Consider the following 16,421-nt stretch of genomic DNA (forward strand, 5'->3'; position numbering starts at 1 on the left):
GCTTTCTTTCTCTGTCTGTCTGCCTTGGTGCATCGCGCGCCCCATCCTGCAAGTCACATGACCAGGAATGCCGGTAGTGTGGATGACGTCAGCGACTGCCCCCTCCCCCTCATTGCTATCACAAGTTCACACATCAGCAATTCCTCGCAGCAGTAACCTTAACTTCATATCAAGCTAGCATGGCATCCAAACAAATACATGAGCCCGGCACCGCTGACGGCTGGCATGGCATCATTCCCAGCAGCGCCTTCCCCGCCGACCCCAGCCGCTACCACCTGTACATCGGGCTGTTCTGCCCGTTCGCGCACCGTGTCAACTTCGTGCGCCACCTGAAGGGGCTGACCAGCATCCTGCGCACCAGCGTCGTCAAGCCGTACCCGAAGGGCGACGCGAAGGGCTGGCCGGGCTGGCGGTTCCCGGCCAGCGACAGCGAGTACGCGGGAGCGACGGTCGACCATTTGTTCGGCGAGGACTACCTGCACAAGGTGTACTTCCGGGCGGACCCGGACTACAAAGGCCGGTACTCGGTGCCATTGCTGTGGGATACGAAGAGCAACACGGCTGTTGCAAATGTATGTCTCCCATCCCCCTTCCTCCCTTGCCAAAGGATGGGCATCCCTAATATCTTTCCCCATATGACCCCAACCCACCCAGGTACTAACACTCCTCAGGAAAGCATCGCCATCCTGCGCTGGCTCCCGCAAGCCTTCAACGCGCACCTCCCGCCCGCTCTCGCCGCTATCGACCTATACCCCCCGCACCTCCAACCCAAGATCGACGCTATCAGCCCGTGGCTCCAATCCGACCTGAACACGGGGGTCTACAAGGCAGGCTTCGCCGAGACGCAGGAGGCGTACGACGAGAAGGTGATCCCAGTGTTCGGGGCGCTAAATAAAATGGAGCGCATCGTGGCGGCGCACGGGGGCCCGTTCGTGCTGGGCAAGGAGATGACGGAGCTGGACGTGCTGCTGTACGCGACGCTCATCCGCTTCGACACCGTCTACGTGCAGCACTTCAAGTGCAATCTGGGCACCATCCGCCACGATTACCCCGTACTGAACAATTGGCTGAAGGGGATGTACTGGGACGTGCCGGCGGCGCGCGCGAGTACCGATTTCCGCCACATTAAGGAGAATGTAAGTTTGGACCACGTGCCATTTATAAGAGGGGCTGGCTGATTAGGTGGCTAGTATACGAAGAGTCACGATTTTATCAACCCCCGGGCCATCACGCCGGTGGGGCCGTACCCGGATGTCGAGGAGGGGGTGGAGCGGGACTGGGAGCGGCTGAGCGTCGGAGGGGTCAAGCATCCCAAGGTGTTGGAGTATGAGGCTAGCATTCCAGATTGAGCGGAGTAGGAGGTAGTGAGGTTGCAGAGTAGTGGTAGAGACTAATAGGGCACATGCCCCCGAGAGATACAGTGATTCCTCGGCACGTCACAGCGTAGATCGGTCTGCATATTGAGCACCAGCCAACATGCAATCCACCCGGAGTTGGTCTCAAAATCCATCTTTTCACCTGCCTCGGCTGAAGCAGCTACTGTTGCAGAATATATCTCATCAACGGGCCGTTCCCCTGGGAGAACCCCCGACCCCCTTCTTTTCAGCTTCCTGATCACCTCATCCCAAGTCCCAGCAGATGAAACGTTCCGGGGGAGAACCCCCGGACCCCCCTTTTCTTTCAACTTCCTGGTAAAACTCATCCTACATCCCTGGGGGTATGAAGTGTTCCGGGGGAGAACCCCCGGACCCCCCTTTTCTTTCAGCTTCCTGGTAACCGCACCACAGGTCTCAGTATATGCCAATCCAGCAACCACCCACTCATACTACTGTATACGAAGTATGGACATACAGCTTAGACCCAAGTAAACCATGCATACAGATCTGCAACTAGGATACACGGCATACCCACCCACATAAGGTGTGACACCCCGCGTTTCACCCGCGACACCGGTTCCCCCCCAAACCGATCGACGCGTAAGAACCGTTCCGGTAACCCGAACTCAAACACTGCGAGCCGGGGAACAGCAGTTCATGCATGCCTGCACTATAACAACAGCAGTTAGTTTATACCCAAATTTAGATTCTCCTCAACCTTCCTAGGTTCCCCAAAATACATCCCATCCCGCTCCCGCATCAGTCAGTGGAAACCGCGAACTCATCCGCAACTGGCCGAAACCTTACTGTAACTAACGGACCCAAAAACCAGCCAGCCAGATCGACCCAAAATTGAGCCAACCTTGGGATTTCCCTCGGGTTCCTGAGCGGATGCCACTTGATACGAAACACTACAGTATGCGGTTCTGACTCGCGGAGATCGAGCGAGCTACCCCCGCCCCTGTTTCTAGAGTGTACCTGTACCTGTGACTGTGTCTGGACGCCTGCCGCAGCTGTTCCTCGGTACTCTACCAAACATCCACCGCAGTGGAGTATACCTACAACCTACATCGCTAGCTACAAGATATAAACCCCCCTCGCCCCAGGGAAGACCAGGAGATAAATAGACAACATCGCAGGCTCGGTTCTATTTCTATTCCTTTCATCCATCCGCTTATCCCACATAAGACACTCTTGAACAACTATACACTCTAATAAATAATCGTGAGTCACTCAGGAATTCCATCCCATCAAACACCCCAGAACGAATGAAGTCCTTTCCGAACTTAAATCAACCCACGATATGCATAAGAAGGAGGGTTAACGAAAGCCCCGCAACGGCAATAGAAAATGCAATTCACCCTGTTCACCGTGGCCACCACCCTCTTCCTCGCCGCCTTCGCCGCGGCGAACCCTCAGCCGGTCGCGGAACCCGAGCCGTTCAACATCGGCTTCGGCGTCGACGCGGCGGCGAATGCGGCGGCGGAGGTGGCTGCGAAGGCGAAGGCGGGAGTCGGGGCCGGGTTTGTGATCTAGTCACCTTCTGTTATGGGTATCATGGGGATCAGATGTGAGTGCGACACTGTGATTTGATTTGATTTGATTTGAGCTTGGAGGTTATTTAGGCAGTATGTGGTTGGGGTACTTCTGGGTGTTGTTGCTGACTTTGGGTTCGATGCACTGCAGCTGATATGCGGATGCGGATGTTTAGTTGAGGTCAGATGAGGGGACTTTTACTGAGGGGGAGGGATTTGGGATGGGTGGTTTACCCGTGGATGAGAATTGATATGTATGTTGATGTTCATTCGGTTTCGTTTGATGAGATAGGACAGGAATTGAGATGCCCTTGCTTCTGTGATTTTCTAGTATGTATGTATGTAGTATGTAGTGAGTAGTTGGATTATTTGATGAGCTTTACCAGGGAGTTGAAAGAAAGGGGGGTCCGGGGGTTCTCCCTCGGAACACTTTATCCCCAGTGATGTAGGATGTAGTTGACCAGGAAGCTGAAAGAAAAGGGGGGTCCGGGGGTTCTCCCCCGGAAAGCTCTCTCCATGAGTATCACATGAATGTGGGTGTCAGTTGTTTGTAACCTATTGTGGATAGCGCGTGGAAGCGGAGAAAATTATGTATGCATTTAGCAGTAGCCAGCACGTATCTATGTACCGCCACACTCCTATGTATGTATGTATGTATGTATGTGAGGTATCCAGGTCGACACCAATCGGGGGTCCAATAGCCCACCATCTCCTCAAATGTGATTCCCACCACTCACTAAGCTCCCCTGTACCAAGCGGCAACAGCAACATCACAGCGTCCCAGCTTTCTCCTCCGCCGTGCCGGGCCGCACCGCCTCGCCCTTGCGGCCGACGACCACCTCCTCGGTCGTGACGTCACGCGCATTCAAATACATCTCGCCCTCCTCGTCCTCGACGGCGGCCTCCCAGCCCAGCTTCTCCTCGCGGATGCGACGGTGGTTCTGGGTGGGCCAGATCCAGCAGATGGCGAAATAGCAGACGAAGGCGGTGACGAACGAGAGAATCCAGCCGAGGTCGCCCATGCGGGTGGCAGTGGTCGAGACCTTGGCGCCCAGCGAGCCGACAAAGCCGGGGAAGGGGAAGGAGATGCCGATGATGTAGGCAACGACGGCTTGCAAGTTCCAGCCTTTGAGGTAGTAGTAGCTTTTGTTGAGGGGGGTGCCGTCGTAGAGGGCGGGGATGAAGATGTTGCCCTTCGCGAAGCAGAAGTCTGGTCCCACGAAGATTAGCTGGCTGATCGGGTTGAGCTGGGTTAGAAAGGGGCTGGGGGCTTACATTCGCAGACCATGATGGCGACAACACTACCCATGAACAAGGCGTAGCCGGACAGGAAGGTCTCGAATTTGGTGGCCGAGGCGAGGATCTCCCACGGACACACTGCCCAGGCCAGCGTGTGCACGATGTACTGGCCGCGACGCATGTTGATGAACCGCGGGAAAAGCATCGACGAGTCCGCGCCGAAGGAGATCATGTTGGCCGCGACGTTGGTGCCCAGGATCTGCACCAGCCAGGCAAAGGCGGCGAGGAAGACGGCGAAGCGGGTAGTGCCGGACCAGTACCGGTCCAGGATGAACTCCATGAGGTCCCATTGGTTCCTAAGGTTGTCAGCGAAGTTCCTGCGAGAGGATCAAGGGAAGCATATACCAGATGGACGTGTTGTATTTGTTGTTGATGGCGGAGGTGGCCAGAATGCCCAGACTCGCCGACAGCGTCGTCGCGATGGGGTTGGAGATCAGCTGCGTCCACAGCGGCGCGCTCTTGGTCTTCGCCCAGCGACAGTAGTCCGGTTGGTTGGTGATCAGCGTGGCAGTGTTACTGTTTTGGTCAGTGATTCCTGTCGATGCATCCCGGCGGAGGGGAACTCACCCCAAGCCACTGTTGATGCCCGAAATGATCAACCAGGCCATCGTCGTCGTCGACTTGCTGTCCTGCGTGTACACGGAGCCGATCTTCCCGCCGGTGTTAACCATGGCGAAGATGAACAGCCCGAACATGGCAGGCAACGAGATAAAGGTCTTGAAGATGAAGAAGCCGCGCAGCTGGTAGGGCCGGAAGTGACAAAACGGCAGATGGACCAGCCAGCACAGGAACAGCGCCAGCATCTGCTGGGTGGTGATGTGGGCGCTGGCCGGCAGGTGGTTGGGGATGTCGGTGAAATGGTGGCCGAAGATCGCCCGGAGAATGTTGTACATATATTCGGCGCCGTAGTACACTGCCTGCGGTCAGACCAGCCTCGTCCACCCAACTTCAGGACGGACACACGTACACTGCACCGCATACCAGACAATCGCAAGGATGGCACGTGCCCCGACAAAGTAGAAACTCCCCCACATGCCAAACACACTGCGTCCGACGCAGGGAAATCCAATGTGGTAGATGCTGGCGGCGCGCGAGTTGAACGCCATGGCGATGGAGGAGATCATTTGCGAGACGAAAATCACGATGATGGATTGCCACCAGTTAAGGCCAATTCCAATCATGCTCTATCCACGATCAGCCCGACTCCCACCCTGGTTGTTTTTCCTCGTGCGGAGACATACCGATCCCAAAGTCCAGTTGGTGAAGGAGATGGACCAGTAGAAGGAGACATAGTTCCACCACCGCCAGGCTGGGGCCGTTAGCACCGTCGAACAACAAGACCACAGACAGACTACTTACTGCACTGCTCGGGGGGAGTGGGTAGCAGATCTGCAGACAGTCAACCGATGCTCGCGTGTTCGGACACAAGAGTCCAACCTTCATTGGACCACCGCGAATCCCGGCTGGAGTCCAGCTCGATGGCGGAGATGAGTTTTCCGACTCTGGCCATGCTGAAATATACCGGGAGCAAAGGTAGCAGTCCCCCCAGGCCCAAATTTTTGGGAGGGGAGGAAGAGGAGGAGAGAATAAGAATGTGACGGAATGGACAGGATTTTATTCAAGGGCGGCCACGAGCACGAGGGCAGAGATAGTGGGGATCCTACAGAGTAGAACTGTGGCGTTATTTTAGCCTTAATTCTAGAGCGTGAGACGATAGTGTGGATACAGTGGAGTGATAAGAGGATGTGAGGACGCAGACTGGCTGGCGAGGGGCGGAGATGGCCTGAAGGGGTGAGTCGTGCGGTGATAAGCTCTGCTGGAGTGGGCTGCAAGGTTGTAACCCTATTTGCCTCGCAGTTGTTCTTAGTCACACGCAGCCTATGGTATGGTAGTGAATCAGTGGCACTAGGCCACAAGTGATAAGAAACACGCGAATTCTCCCGGATCGACGTGAAGTCTGGCTCAGGGCATGGGTGGATAGGCCATGCTCTTTTATCCTGCCATCCTCCAGACACTCCGTGGCAACTGATGAATGAATCATAGACATGTGGTTAGAGTCCGGAGTAAGTACAAGGGGAGGGCAGTTGTGAGCAGAGATGATCTGCCATCAGTCGACGATGATAAGACAGACTGATGTAATGCGGGCACAATTCTGGTGTACTGCGCGAGGTAACATCAGCATATCAAAGTTTTTTTCCCTGGTTGTGGGCGTTTGGTGCACGATTGTTGGAGCCAAGTAGAACCCAAGTGGATTGCGGATCGCCTGATTCGCCGATAACAGCCTCTTTTCTCCGCACCGGACTGGAAGAACGTTTCCCCGACCGCTGCCTCCGCCGCCTTGGCTCTTTTTTTGCCATCCCGAGGATCCTCCGAGTCATGATACACAGTGAGCGTGTCGGACAAAATTATCTCACCCATCGAGCGGCAGACCGCACACAGGGAATTGCCAATCCTTTGTCTCCCACTGACATTTAGGCATTAGTAGCAACGTTCATTGTGGTTCTCCTCGGGACTAGCCACCCAGCTGTCACTAAGGTACGGAATAATAGGATCATGTCTTCGAGAACCCGACTAGAGATTTCTAGCCTGTGTCCCGGCGATCCACTCAGCCCGACCAGATAAGAGACAGGTGACCTGTTTGAGTGGCTGGAGTTTGTGCTGACCGATGCTTGGCCATGGCGGACTGTTTGTGCTGATGATAAGATCTGGTCCGTCGGGGAGTATTGCTCAGTGTCTCCCGCTGAGCATTCATTGCCGGAGTCAATGAACCCCGACCTCAGATCCATTGCAATCGGGACTGGATCGTGTAATTAACCACGGACATAATTACTCTATCCGCATTCGTGCAGACTTCAGTCGACAGATGTAGTCAGCCTACAGTGTGGAGAAACTGTTACGATGGATGAGCTGCTATCCGATCAGTTGATGCTTGTTACATGTATACGCAGCTCGCTAAAGCTCTACAGTCCAGCGCGATGTAACCAGTTGATAAGGTGGGAGCAGTGAGCCCACCAAACAATAGCCCCGTTGAAATTGGATCTCCGTAGACTGCACAGCATGACGACCGCAGTTTTCATAATCCCCCATGTGCATAACTGGACCAAGCATAGGCAGTTTCCCGATGACTGTGGTGACAAAGTTCTCGGACTCGGTCACTTGCTGGTGGTTTGAGCAAAAACCGTCGCGAGGAGGTGATTTGCGATAGATCAACCGCAATTTGCCATGCTCCAGTGTATGCCCCGCCGTTGTCCGATGGCCGGTCGTCTATCGTCTGCACTTCCAATCATCCTGATCCAGCGATCGCAATCTCATTCTTTGTTTCCAGGCATGGCGGTCTCAGATGTATCAACCACCAGCTGATTCTTTGTTTGTCCGACTCGACGGAGTCTGAAGTCACCAGGGGTCAGAGTAGAGTACATCCGCCCGCATTGCCAGTGCTGTACCGAACCTGCCAGCGACGGTTCGAGCCGTGCTTAACCCCGACCGTCATCTGGCCTCGAACCCTCGGTTTTTGTTCGAACCATACATACTTGTCTCAAGTCCGATTCCCAAGTGTCTGGAATGATCACGATCCACGGGAGTTGCAAATGCGACCGACAACTCAGACCCCCATCGAGGTTTCTACGGTCGGCTTGTTCCCACTGTGATGAAGGCACCCGTCCTTGATACTTGTCTGTTCTGACTGTGTTTACTTACGCCCACCCTCTCATTCAGCGACGCAACGACAGTGGGGGCGTCAACCCTGTGTAGATGAGCTGAGATCGGGTGAAGACGCCACGATGGGGCGGACCAACCGACTACCGTCTGTGCGGGCGAGGGGATTGGGCCAGTTGAGAAGTCGAGGTCTTGACGAGAAATTCGCTGGGGCTGGCCAGGCAGTTTAACGCCTGCGAGTCGGGCTGTACTGTATCTGCTGACTGCCTAGCGTTGATGAGTGGTCCAGGGAAAACAAAGGCAGTCGAAGGGAGAGAATGGTACAGTCCGTAGTTAGTGGTGGTGGAGAGAGACCCAGAATGTGCAGTCATCCACAAAGAAAACGCCCGTCCAAGTTCCATGAATCGTTGGATTCCTACTCCGTAGTACTCCGTAGTCAGGCACATCTCATCAGGACAGGGCAATTTCCAAGCGAGGGCCAATTGTTTGTTGGAATTGGAGTGACAGACAGCCCCTGCAATCTCCACTTGGGCCACCGCTAATCGGATGCACGCCTGCGGTTTCACATTCAATGTCCGATCTCCATCCAGCGCCAACTGCTATGATGGGCCAGGGTATAAAGACGGACTCGATTTCTAACCTCTATGGAAATTGCAGGTGTCGAGCAAGAGCTTCTGGAAAGCATCTTTGGAATCAGCGTTTAACTGCAAGTCATTCTTTTTTTCGTTTTTTGCTTCAACTATGGTCTGGACCACTTCCTCTCGTGCTCTCGCGGTGATGGTGGGCTGTCTAGCCCTACTCTCCGCGCCGGCCACCGCGGAACATCACCACCATCAGCATCGTCGCCAGCATCACCACGCCGGCTACAGCGTCGGTCCGCCCATATGGCAGACCCGACCGGGTGCCGAGTCTGTCACGACCATCACCATCGGAGCCACCACCTCTATCCAATCCGTGATTCCTTCTGCCACTGTTGCCTCTGCCTCTGCCTCTGCCTCTGCAGCAGCAGCAGCAGCATCCTCCTCTGCCTCTGCATCCGTCAGCGCGCTCAAAGCCCAAGTCATCATCCCCTTCTACGTCTACCCCGACCCGGGCAAATGGACTCCCCTACTCGAACTGTACGTCCCTTCTACCCAGACCCAAACTAGCCCCAACCCCCAAACTAAAAAACTCCCAGGATCACCAGCTTCCCGGACGTCCACTTCACCGTAATCATCAACCCAAGCAGCGGGCCCGGCACCAGCGCCCTCCCTGACGCAGCCTTCCTAACGGCAATCCCCAGTCTCACGCAGCACTCCAACGTCCTGGCCATCGGCTACGTGCCCACCCAAAAGGGCACGCGCGCCTTATCCGCCGTGGAGAACGACATCAACATCTACGCCAACTGGCCGACGGCGGCGGACAACTCCTCGTTCGCCGTGCACGGGATTTTTCTGGATGAGGCCCCGAACGCGTATAGTGCCGAGTTGGTTGCGTATTATACGAGCTGCGCGGAGTTGATCAGGAGTAAGAGTGGGCTTGGGCCGGAGAATTACGTACGTCCTCCCCCCCAACCCTGAACAAACCAACCAACCGCAGACACAGTAGTCATGGCAGTGCTAATGCATGTGAGATAAACAGGTGGTCACAAACCCCGGCACACCCCCGGATAGCGCCTACCTCGCCATCGCCGACAGCACGGTGGTGTTTGAGTCGCCCTACGCCTCCTTCCAGGATGCGCTGGCGGCGGGAACGTTCAATAAACTCAACACCACCGGCAGCACGCACAGCAAGATGGCCTCCATGGTGTACGGCGTGCCGGATTCCGTGCATCTGCCCACCCTGTTGGCGCAGGTGGGCAACTTCTCCGAGCAGATCTTTTTGGGCAATACCAGTTCCTATATGGTTTATGACACTTATATGAATTCCGTCGTGCCGGCGTTGTTGGAGATGGTCTAACTTCGTTTCTCGATTGAGTGTTGTAGGGGTGTGCATCAGTGCTAATACACTGATCTGGCAGACTGACCTTCTCTGTTTCTTTCTTTCTCTCTTTCGTGGACTTGGACTTGGACTGGTCCGTCTTTCTATGTATATATACACGTGTGTTGTGGATCGATGCATTTTTGTCCTGGTGGCAGGTGGTTAGCAGGTTAGGCTTGGGATCTGGATAGCCAATTGACGACGTTACGCTTATATGGACAGCATTTGGGGTGGTACTTGGTGGTGAGTATGTGGTGGGTTGGTCGTGTATATATCACTGTCAGCACATCAGTGTGCATGACTACCTGTGGATGGTACTTGTAAAATTGATTACGAGAACTTTATTTATATCATTCCATGCTTAGTATTAGTATCATTGCTAGTACTCATATCGCTGTCCTCAAATACACATGCAAAGTCTCGCTCACGTGACAGAAAGTAAAGGTCAAACGCCATACAACCGAAATGCACTTCCAGTCAACATACCCTCAACAAACCACGCAACGGAAGAAAACAAAGTCGAAATGCAGTTCCAACGCCAAAATAACCTTCAACCGCAACGCCAATCAATGCCAGTCAACAAGCGATATGCATCTCCCAACATAAGAATACCCTTGAACCATGCACCAAACCAATTTTCGACACGATTTCATCTATAGCGCCATAATAACTTTGCAACAGCACAGCTGGTCAAGACAAAACCTTGAAATGATATCAATCTCCCATCGTCTCTATAATCTGACCCCGGTCTCGTCCAAGAGCATTCATTAACACATCCTCTAGACCTATATAGCTTCCAATGGTCGTTCTTTTTTTTTTTTTATCTTTTCTCTGTTTATGTTATTTCTTTCTTCTCCCGTTCGTAGAAAACAGGCCAGACTAAACTGACGATCGCTCAGTCTCCTCCCCAATCGAATCAAATCCCAGCCTCGAGCTGGCTATAAGCAGCCCGATCTCTTCGTACAACTTCTTATTTGGCGTCTCCATCCGGGCCATGTCCCGACACTGGCGTTGCAGCGTCACATCCTGCCGCATTTTCCGACGCAGGAGCATCTCCTTCATGATATCGAGCCGGCAATAGTGCATCGCCGCCTCGAGATGGGTCCGCTCGACGGACGGAGACGCTCCGTACCTTCGGGTGGCGTTGAAGTCGATCTCGGAATCTGGCTCCAGCATCAGACGGACGACTTCGAGATACCCTTTTTCAATAGCGTAAGTCAAAGCGTCGCGGTTCCAATTGTCAAGCAGGTGCAGGGCGCAACCTACATCCATCAAGGCCAGGGCCGTCTCCTCGTTGCCGTTCCGAAGGGCGAGTTGCACGGCCGTCTGGCCGTGGGCATCCTGTTCATCGACCGGAATGCCGGCCCCGATCAACACCCTGACCACCGCCTTGAGGCCATAGTCGGCTGCGCAATGCAGCACGGTCTCCCCGTGTGGACCGCGCAACTCCGCCAGCTCGCTCTTGTTCGCAATAGCGTGCCTCACGTATTGGACGCTCTTGCGGCAACGGCAGAGGTTCTCGAACGCGTCCATATTACAGACCTTGGCCCCCGCGTCCAGCAAGACCTCCACAAACACCTCAATCTCCGTCCCCGGGGCCATAAACGGACCCGCCAGCGCCCCGCCACTGCCGTCGGCATCTAACAAGTTCGGATCGGCCTCGTCTTCTAACAGCAGCTGCACAATCTTCAACTGGCCCGTGGCCACGGCCCACCGCAGTGGTCTGACGCCATGCGCGATCAAGCAATTGCGGTCTGCTCCCATAGCCAGATACGCGCGCACATCCTCTAAACGCCCGAGTTGAATCGCCAAGGCCATCGGCCCGGGGTGCCATCCCCAGCCGGGAATCCACTCGACGGTGCGCCGGCCCTCCTCGTCCATCAGGCCCACGCGGACCTCGCTGCGCCATGCCGGCTCTGGGATTGTGCCCGGATCCTGGCGCATCTCGTACTGTATCTTCAGTCTGTCGTAGACAGTCTTGCAGACACGCGCCACGCGGCCCACCACCTCTCTGTCGAGATACTTGGCCACGCTTAGGACTCGGTTTAGTGGCAGATTGCCGACAACGTCCCGGGTGTCGGTAGTAAGCTCGTCGATGGCCTCGTCGGTTGCAAGGGCGCGGCGGGACTCTGTGGTCTCAAGTTGGCGTTCGATGACGTTGTAGGTCGCGCTGGTGACGGCTGCTGTTTGCTGGAGGAGTTCGTCCTGGATGGAGCTATGGGTGGACGACGCGGTAGCCTGGGGTATTTGGAGCTGGGCTGGGGAGCGAACCTTTTGCTGCTCATTTGCAGGACGTTGGCCAGGGTTTTGCTTTGACTGTGTCGGGACTGGGCTAGGAGCCAGGCTGCGATCGTGAAGGACTCGCTGCGATGGAAAGGGCGTCTCTTGCTGCACAGACTGGGTTGCATCCTTTTGTGGTAACAAACTGTCCAGACGTGCCAACAACTCTTTACGAGACGCCTTTGTGCGGTTTACAGGCTGGCGGGGTGGAGGAGTGAGGTCCGGCTCAACGCTCTGCTGTTCTTGAGAAATGGGAGTAAGGTTCATGCTTGGACGGGCTCTTTTGGACAAAGTGTTCATAGTACTTTCGATAGGTTCCTCAAGCTTGTGCTTGCGACGGTTTTTGGGGGTAGGTTTATCTTCCGGCGTGTGTTTCTCCTGTTCGTTCGGATGCGTGCAGTCCACGCTCCGGCGAGGTCTTTTAACAGACGTCAGATTGGAAACCTCTGATTCGCGTCTACGTTTGCGAGGTTTCAAGGCTTTGGTTTGCTCTTTCGCATGCTTCTCCTCGGTCGGAAGTGGCTGCTCTTCAGTCTTGATTTCCGGTGTCTTCACAGCCTTGGACTGCTGTGCCTGTTTCTGTCCTTTTGGTTTGACACCATACTTTCCGCGCTTCTTGGCAAGCGAGCTCCTCACAGTCAAGCAGACTACATCGTCATCATGTGTAGACTGCATCTGATTTGTTGTATAAGGCTCGTTAACGTCAGTCTCTGCAACACCCTCCTCCTTTATCTGTGATAGATGCATCTTCATCTCCCCGAGAAGTTGCTGGTCAACCATCTCCTGAATCTGCTTTTTATTCTCCTCAAGAGCAACATCCCCTATCTTTCCCGTAACAATTGAGCCTTCCTCACACGAAGCCTTCTCAGCTGCACGAGGCTGATTTGTGTCAATGTGTTCACTCTTGGGGTTTGAACCCTCAAGCTGGGCATCATGACCCGCCACACACTCCTGTATAACCTCCTTCGAGATATTTTCTTTCATTTCTGCTAAAGCCTGTTGCTTAGCTCGCACCGTTGATGCGCGTTTCGCTGCTGAAGGGCGAACCATCTCTCCTACGGAGTTTATGAGTGTGATGTGGTTGTCGTAGAACTGTAGTCGTTCAGACTAAGGCTGCTGTGTAGCTTTTGTCAAGATGAGAGGTTAGGAGGCAGATTGTTGAAGTGAATGTGCATGGAGTGTTAGATGCAGTGGACTTCTCACTCGTTAGCCGTTGGGTTGAGTAGTAGAGCACGAAGGTAGTGCAAGGTGACTGTGGTGGCCATTTGTTACTCACCCAAAACGAAAGGATTCTTGATTTCAGTTCCTTCTCGTGGAATCAAATTGGGAACGGTGTTGATAATCGATATGTGTTGATCAATCGTAGTCGATGACTCTGGGTCGAGAGTTGATAATGCGATCGATTGTATCGATAGTGTCCTGGTGAATAGCTCGATAGAATGAGATTGGTCGTAGTCGAAGACTTCTCAGGAGAGTCGCGACCGTAACTGTGTGGGTTAGACTGGTAGAGTAAGATTAATCAATCGTAATCGATAACTGGGTGAAAAGCGTGACACTGAGACGATGAGATCAGAGTATTATGGCCATCTGTTACCAAACCACAAGTATCACTCCACCTTCTTCAACCGTGACGATGAAACCCCAATGAAGATACTATTTCAAGATCGTTTTGTCCACGACGCAAAACGCCATTGTGTGATTCAAAGGTAGTGAACAAAGAGGAAAAACGTCGTTGACTGAATCCGTTGTTCGGGTGGTCTTTATTGATATCGAGTTGATGAAAGATTTGGTGCGGGAAGAAAGGGAGATGGTCGTGACAAAGGAGCAATAGGGATGGAAATAATGATGATTATTCTTGGAGATGAGAAAGGTTGAGATTTTTGAGGTGGTGGTAGAAGGATGTAGTGGAGGTGGGGGGTGGATGGAAGTGAGGGAGGAAGGAAGGTAGAAATACCCTGCGGTAATGGGTTGGATGGACTGGTTTTATGATTGCACTCTAGAGGTATCGGTTCTAGGCCCAGCGTGTAAACGTACCTGGTCGTATTCATTGGTCATCATTTAGTTTGATTGACTCACTCTGCTGGATGTCAGAAGTGAATGTAAGATTTTACAGATGGGAAACCTAGGCAATCGTATTCTGCTAGAGCAAATACATCACATGTCTGCCAGAAGAGCGCGACAGAGTCAAAATAAGAAGAGCAAAATGCCAGCTCCTTATCGACCATCTTGAGTCTGTATCAACATATCCTCGTCCCGAGACATAAGCCAAATCCTATCATCACGACGAGCTAGAATAGGCGTCACTGTCCCGATCCAAAGCCTTGCCACACTTACGAAAGGGTGCTAATAGTCATAAAAGACAGGTGTGCGAATATTCTGGATGATAGCCACGGCGAACTGGGGAATCTCGGTCAGAAGAGAAGTAAAATTCTTAGCCTTGCCCACGGTTTCCAAATGTTTCGCAGTCTGGAAAGCAAGATAGTCCCAGGAAGAAGTGTCCCTTTCGACTCTTTTGAGAGTAAATGCACAAAAGTCGACGAAGCCTTCGATATAATCGTTGCTTCTATCCATGCTGAACAGCCAAGTTGTGGCTTTGGTAAGTTGGTTGTAGGTATCATCGTAGAGGCTGTCGATCTCATACTTGTGGGCAAAGACCATAACACGGATGTGCAATTTCATGTTCTCGTACAAGCTCTCTGTAGAACCCTGCTCGAACCACGCGTCACGTATGTCCTCGTTGTGATTAATCTTGTAGCTCCCAGTGTAGGCCCACTCCACGAACCGAGCCAGTATTTCGTAGTTCTGCTGTTTGATGGAAGAAGGAAGGAGCTTAGGAGCTTTCTCGCTAAGCAAGCCAACGTGAACGCGAATGGGCGCATCAGGCGTGGGGCTGATGTTGACGACTTCGCTGGCATAGAATCTGTGGCCAGGATTAGCTCGATAGTCGGTTCGTGGTTGAAGGGGGCATACGGGACGTTGGTCTTGAGAACACCAGAGTCGAAAGGGGCAACAACAGGATCTCTCAAGCAGCCCTCTTCCTTCGGCTCCAATTTGGCGCTCGCCATCGGAGGCTGTCAGAGCGGTGGTTGTGGGTATGATATTGTCACTCGTCTCAGTGCATTGGTTGTGTGGCCTCGAAGGTGAGATGCTTTGGGCGGGGTGATCTCTGCAGAGTGATTAAAGAGATCTCATGGAGAAGTGATGGAGAGGGCAGATGAAGAGAAAGGATCGTGTGTGTGGGGAAAGTGTTGAAATCAAATACTAGAGTAACACGGTGATACAGTGAATGATGGGGGCGTTTGACACAAGTGAAGTGAACCTGGCTAAACCGGGCAACGGATGAAATATCCTGGCCTTCAGCACTGTACATTCTTCTATATCCTTTACCAGAGTAGGTGTTGTACACGATGAAGAATAGCTAAGAGATTATGAAGATTTTTCTAACACGAAGTATTTAAGCTACTCTGTCTGTAGTAAGTGTAGTGGCCAGAATCTTGTATTGCCGATACTTTTCTTTTTTTGTAAGGTCTCTCTTGAATATTACTCGAATATATCATAAAGTCATCAGATGCGAAGGTATAGTAAGCAAAATGGGAGTCGATTGAAATGATGGGTGAGGGGGGGGAAGATGATCAAGTGGAAGAAGGTCGCTTGTATACAAGTAGTAGCTAAAAAAAAGTGGAAGTTAGCGAAAATGAGGGGTGAGTTAAGAGATGTGTATTGGAAGATGGGAGGTGGGGTGTGGAGAATCAATATGGTCTTTAGTATCGTGGGGACGACAGCGGCGCGTCACTCTTTTGCCCAAATTGAGTGGTGCTTACACTCGTCAATTAATTCCCTAGTATCGCCAAGGTCGCTCTCTCTGTACCAGACGTTGTCTTGGTCGGAATTTTGCAGCCACTTTATCAAACTCGTTAGGATCCCATGCGTATCGAAACGAATGCTAAAACCATCTAACAGTTGAGACATATCCCGCGCGTCTGCAACTGGCAAGGACTTCACAAAAAACAAGTGCAGTGTCGTCCTGAGGAGAAAGAATTGCAACCCCGTATTTGGCATGGGTCGCACCCCAAAGCTTTCTATCTCATTTTCATATAAGACTAGTGCGGGTATTGATCAGAAATTGGCTGCATTCGGGTTCTTGGTATAGTCTAAGGAGAGGGTTATTCCTTTGGTAACTCCAGAATACCCTGAAACTGCTTCTGTGAGCTGTTCTGCCTCGGTTTTGATCGAAAGGATTCGATGAATAGTGTTTTCGATGTCAAAATTCTCGGCCTGGTCGCAACCGCACAGCGCACAGCATCATTTGGATTAACTC

The 16,421-nt window shown here is 52.9% G+C and overlaps 6 protein-coding genes across 6 annotated transcripts; 2 read left to right on the top strand and 4 right to left on the bottom strand.

Annotated features, from left to right (window-relative positions):
• The first annotated feature begins 148 nt into the window (after positions 1-148).
• On the top strand, positions 149-1,370 carry BP01DRAFT_64563 (putative cell wall organization protein/glutathione transferase (Gto3)). The gene is made up of 3 exons (XM_025579998.1): positions 149-572; positions 672-1,136; positions 1,191-1,370. Exons 1-3 carry the CDS (start codon positions 180-182, stop codon positions 1,347-1,349), a joined length of 1,017 nt encoding a protein of 338 aa, XP_025430686.1. The 5' UTR covers positions 149-179; the 3' UTR covers positions 1,350-1,370.
• Positions 1,371-3,486: 2,116 nt separating this feature from the next.
• Positions 3,487-5,783, bottom strand: BP01DRAFT_357396 (uracil transporter). The gene is made up of 7 exons (XM_025575192.1): positions 5,570-5,783; positions 5,452-5,519; positions 5,178-5,394; positions 4,778-5,123; positions 4,556-4,726; positions 4,187-4,506; positions 3,487-4,121 (listed from the first exon to the last, which is right to left on the bottom strand). The coding sequence occupies exons 3-7, from the start codon at positions 5,389-5,391 to the stop codon at positions 3,682-3,684; spliced, it is 1,491 nt and encodes a 496-aa protein (XP_025430687.1). The 5' UTR covers positions 5,392-5,394; positions 5,452-5,519; positions 5,570-5,783; the 3' UTR covers positions 3,487-3,681.
• Positions 5,178-5,752, bottom strand: BP01DRAFT_357398 (uncharacterized protein). Its single transcript, XM_025575193.1, has 3 exons — positions 5,648-5,752; positions 5,570-5,599; positions 5,178-5,519 (listed from the first exon to the last, which is right to left on the bottom strand). Exons 1-3 carry the CDS (start codon positions 5,718-5,720, stop codon positions 5,395-5,397), a joined length of 228 nt encoding a protein of 75 aa, XP_025430688.1. The 5' UTR covers positions 5,721-5,752; the 3' UTR covers positions 5,178-5,394.
• A 2,743-nt stretch (positions 5,784-8,526) lies between the features above and the next one.
• Positions 8,527-10,043, top strand: BP01DRAFT_320565 (spherulation-specific family 4 protein). Its single transcript, XM_025572700.1, has 3 exons — positions 8,527-8,982; positions 9,042-9,399; positions 9,485-10,043. The coding sequence occupies exons 1-3, from the start codon at positions 8,606-8,608 to the stop codon at positions 9,800-9,802; spliced, it is 1,053 nt and encodes a 350-aa protein (XP_025430689.1). The 5' UTR covers positions 8,527-8,605; the 3' UTR covers positions 9,803-10,043.
• Positions 10,044-10,592: 549 nt separating this feature from the next.
• BP01DRAFT_64667 (uncharacterized protein) lies at positions 10,593-13,495 on the bottom strand. The gene is made up of 2 exons (XM_025579999.1): positions 13,380-13,495; positions 10,593-13,298 (listed from the first exon to the last, which is right to left on the bottom strand). The coding sequence occupies exon 2, from the start codon at positions 13,151-13,153 to the stop codon at positions 10,703-10,705; it is 2,451 nt and encodes an 816-aa protein (XP_025430690.1). The 5' UTR covers positions 13,154-13,298; positions 13,380-13,495; the 3' UTR covers positions 10,593-10,702.
• A 951-nt stretch (positions 13,496-14,446) lies between these two features.
• On the bottom strand, positions 14,447-15,168 carry BP01DRAFT_383275 (uncharacterized protein; the record flags this gene model as incomplete). The annotated part of the gene is made up of 2 exons (XM_025577415.1): positions 14,447-15,023; positions 15,074-15,168. The coding sequence occupies 2 exons, from the start codon at positions 15,166-15,168 to the stop codon at positions 14,447-14,449; spliced, it is 672 nt and encodes a 223-aa protein (XP_025430691.1).
• Between the last annotated feature and the right edge of the window lie 1,253 nt (positions 15,169-16,421).

This window comes from Aspergillus saccharolyticus (genome assembly GCF_003184585.1).
Source record: "Aspergillus saccharolyticus JOP 1030-1 unplaced genomic scaffold BP01scaffold_18, whole genome shotgun sequence".
In the NCBI taxonomy this organism is placed as follows: Eukaryota; Fungi; Ascomycota; class Eurotiomycetes; order Eurotiales; family Aspergillaceae; genus Aspergillus; species Aspergillus saccharolyticus.

Coding starts and splice junctions, on each gene's coding strand:
- BP01DRAFT_64667 (XM_025579999.1), bottom strand. CDS start 13,153: ATGGTTCGCCCTTCAGCAGCGAAACGCGCATCAACGGTGCGAGCTAAG.
- BP01DRAFT_64563 (XM_025579998.1), top strand. CDS start 180: ATGGCATCCAAACAAATACATGAGCCCGGCACCGCTGACGGCTGGCAT. Junction 573..671: donor GCAACACGGCTGTTGCAAAT/GTATGTCTCCCA, acceptor AACACTCCTCAG/GAAAGCATCGCCATCCTGCG. Junction 1,137..1,190: donor TCCGCCACATTAAGGAGAAT/GTAAGTTTGGAC, acceptor TTAGGTGGCTAG/TATACGAAGAGTCACGATTT.
- BP01DRAFT_320565 (XM_025572700.1), top strand. CDS start 8,606: ATGGTCTGGACCACTTCCTCTCGTGCTCTCGCGGTGATGGTGGGCTGT. Junction 8,983..9,041: donor TGGACTCCCCTACTCGAACT/GTACGTCCCTTC, acceptor AAAAACTCCCAG/GATCACCAGCTTCCCGGACG. Junction 9,400..9,484: donor GGCTTGGGCCGGAGAATTAC/GTACGTCCTCCC, acceptor TGAGATAAACAG/GTGGTCACAAACCCCGGCAC.
- BP01DRAFT_357398 (XM_025575193.1), bottom strand. CDS start 5,720: ATGGCCAGAGTCGGAAAACTCATCTCCGCCATCGAGCTGGACTCCAGC. Junction 5,600..5,647: donor TTCGCGGTGGTCCAATGAAG/GTTGGACTCTTG, acceptor GACTGTCTGCAG/ATCTGCTACCCACTCCCCCC. Junction 5,520..5,569: donor CACTCCCCCCGAGCAGTGCA/GTAAGTAGTCTG, acceptor TAACGGCCCCAG/CCTGGCGGTGGTGGAACTAT.
- BP01DRAFT_357396 (XM_025575192.1), bottom strand. CDS start 5,391: ATGATTGGAATTGGCCTTAACTGGTGGCAATCCATCATCGTGATTTTC. Junction 5,124..5,177: donor TGTCTGGTATGCGGTGCAGT/GTACGTGTGTCC, acceptor GACCGCAGGCAG/TGTACTACGGCGCCGAATAT. Junction 4,507..4,555: donor AAATACAACACGTCCATCTG/GTATATGCTTCC, acceptor TGACAACCTTAG/GAACCAATGGGACCTCATGG.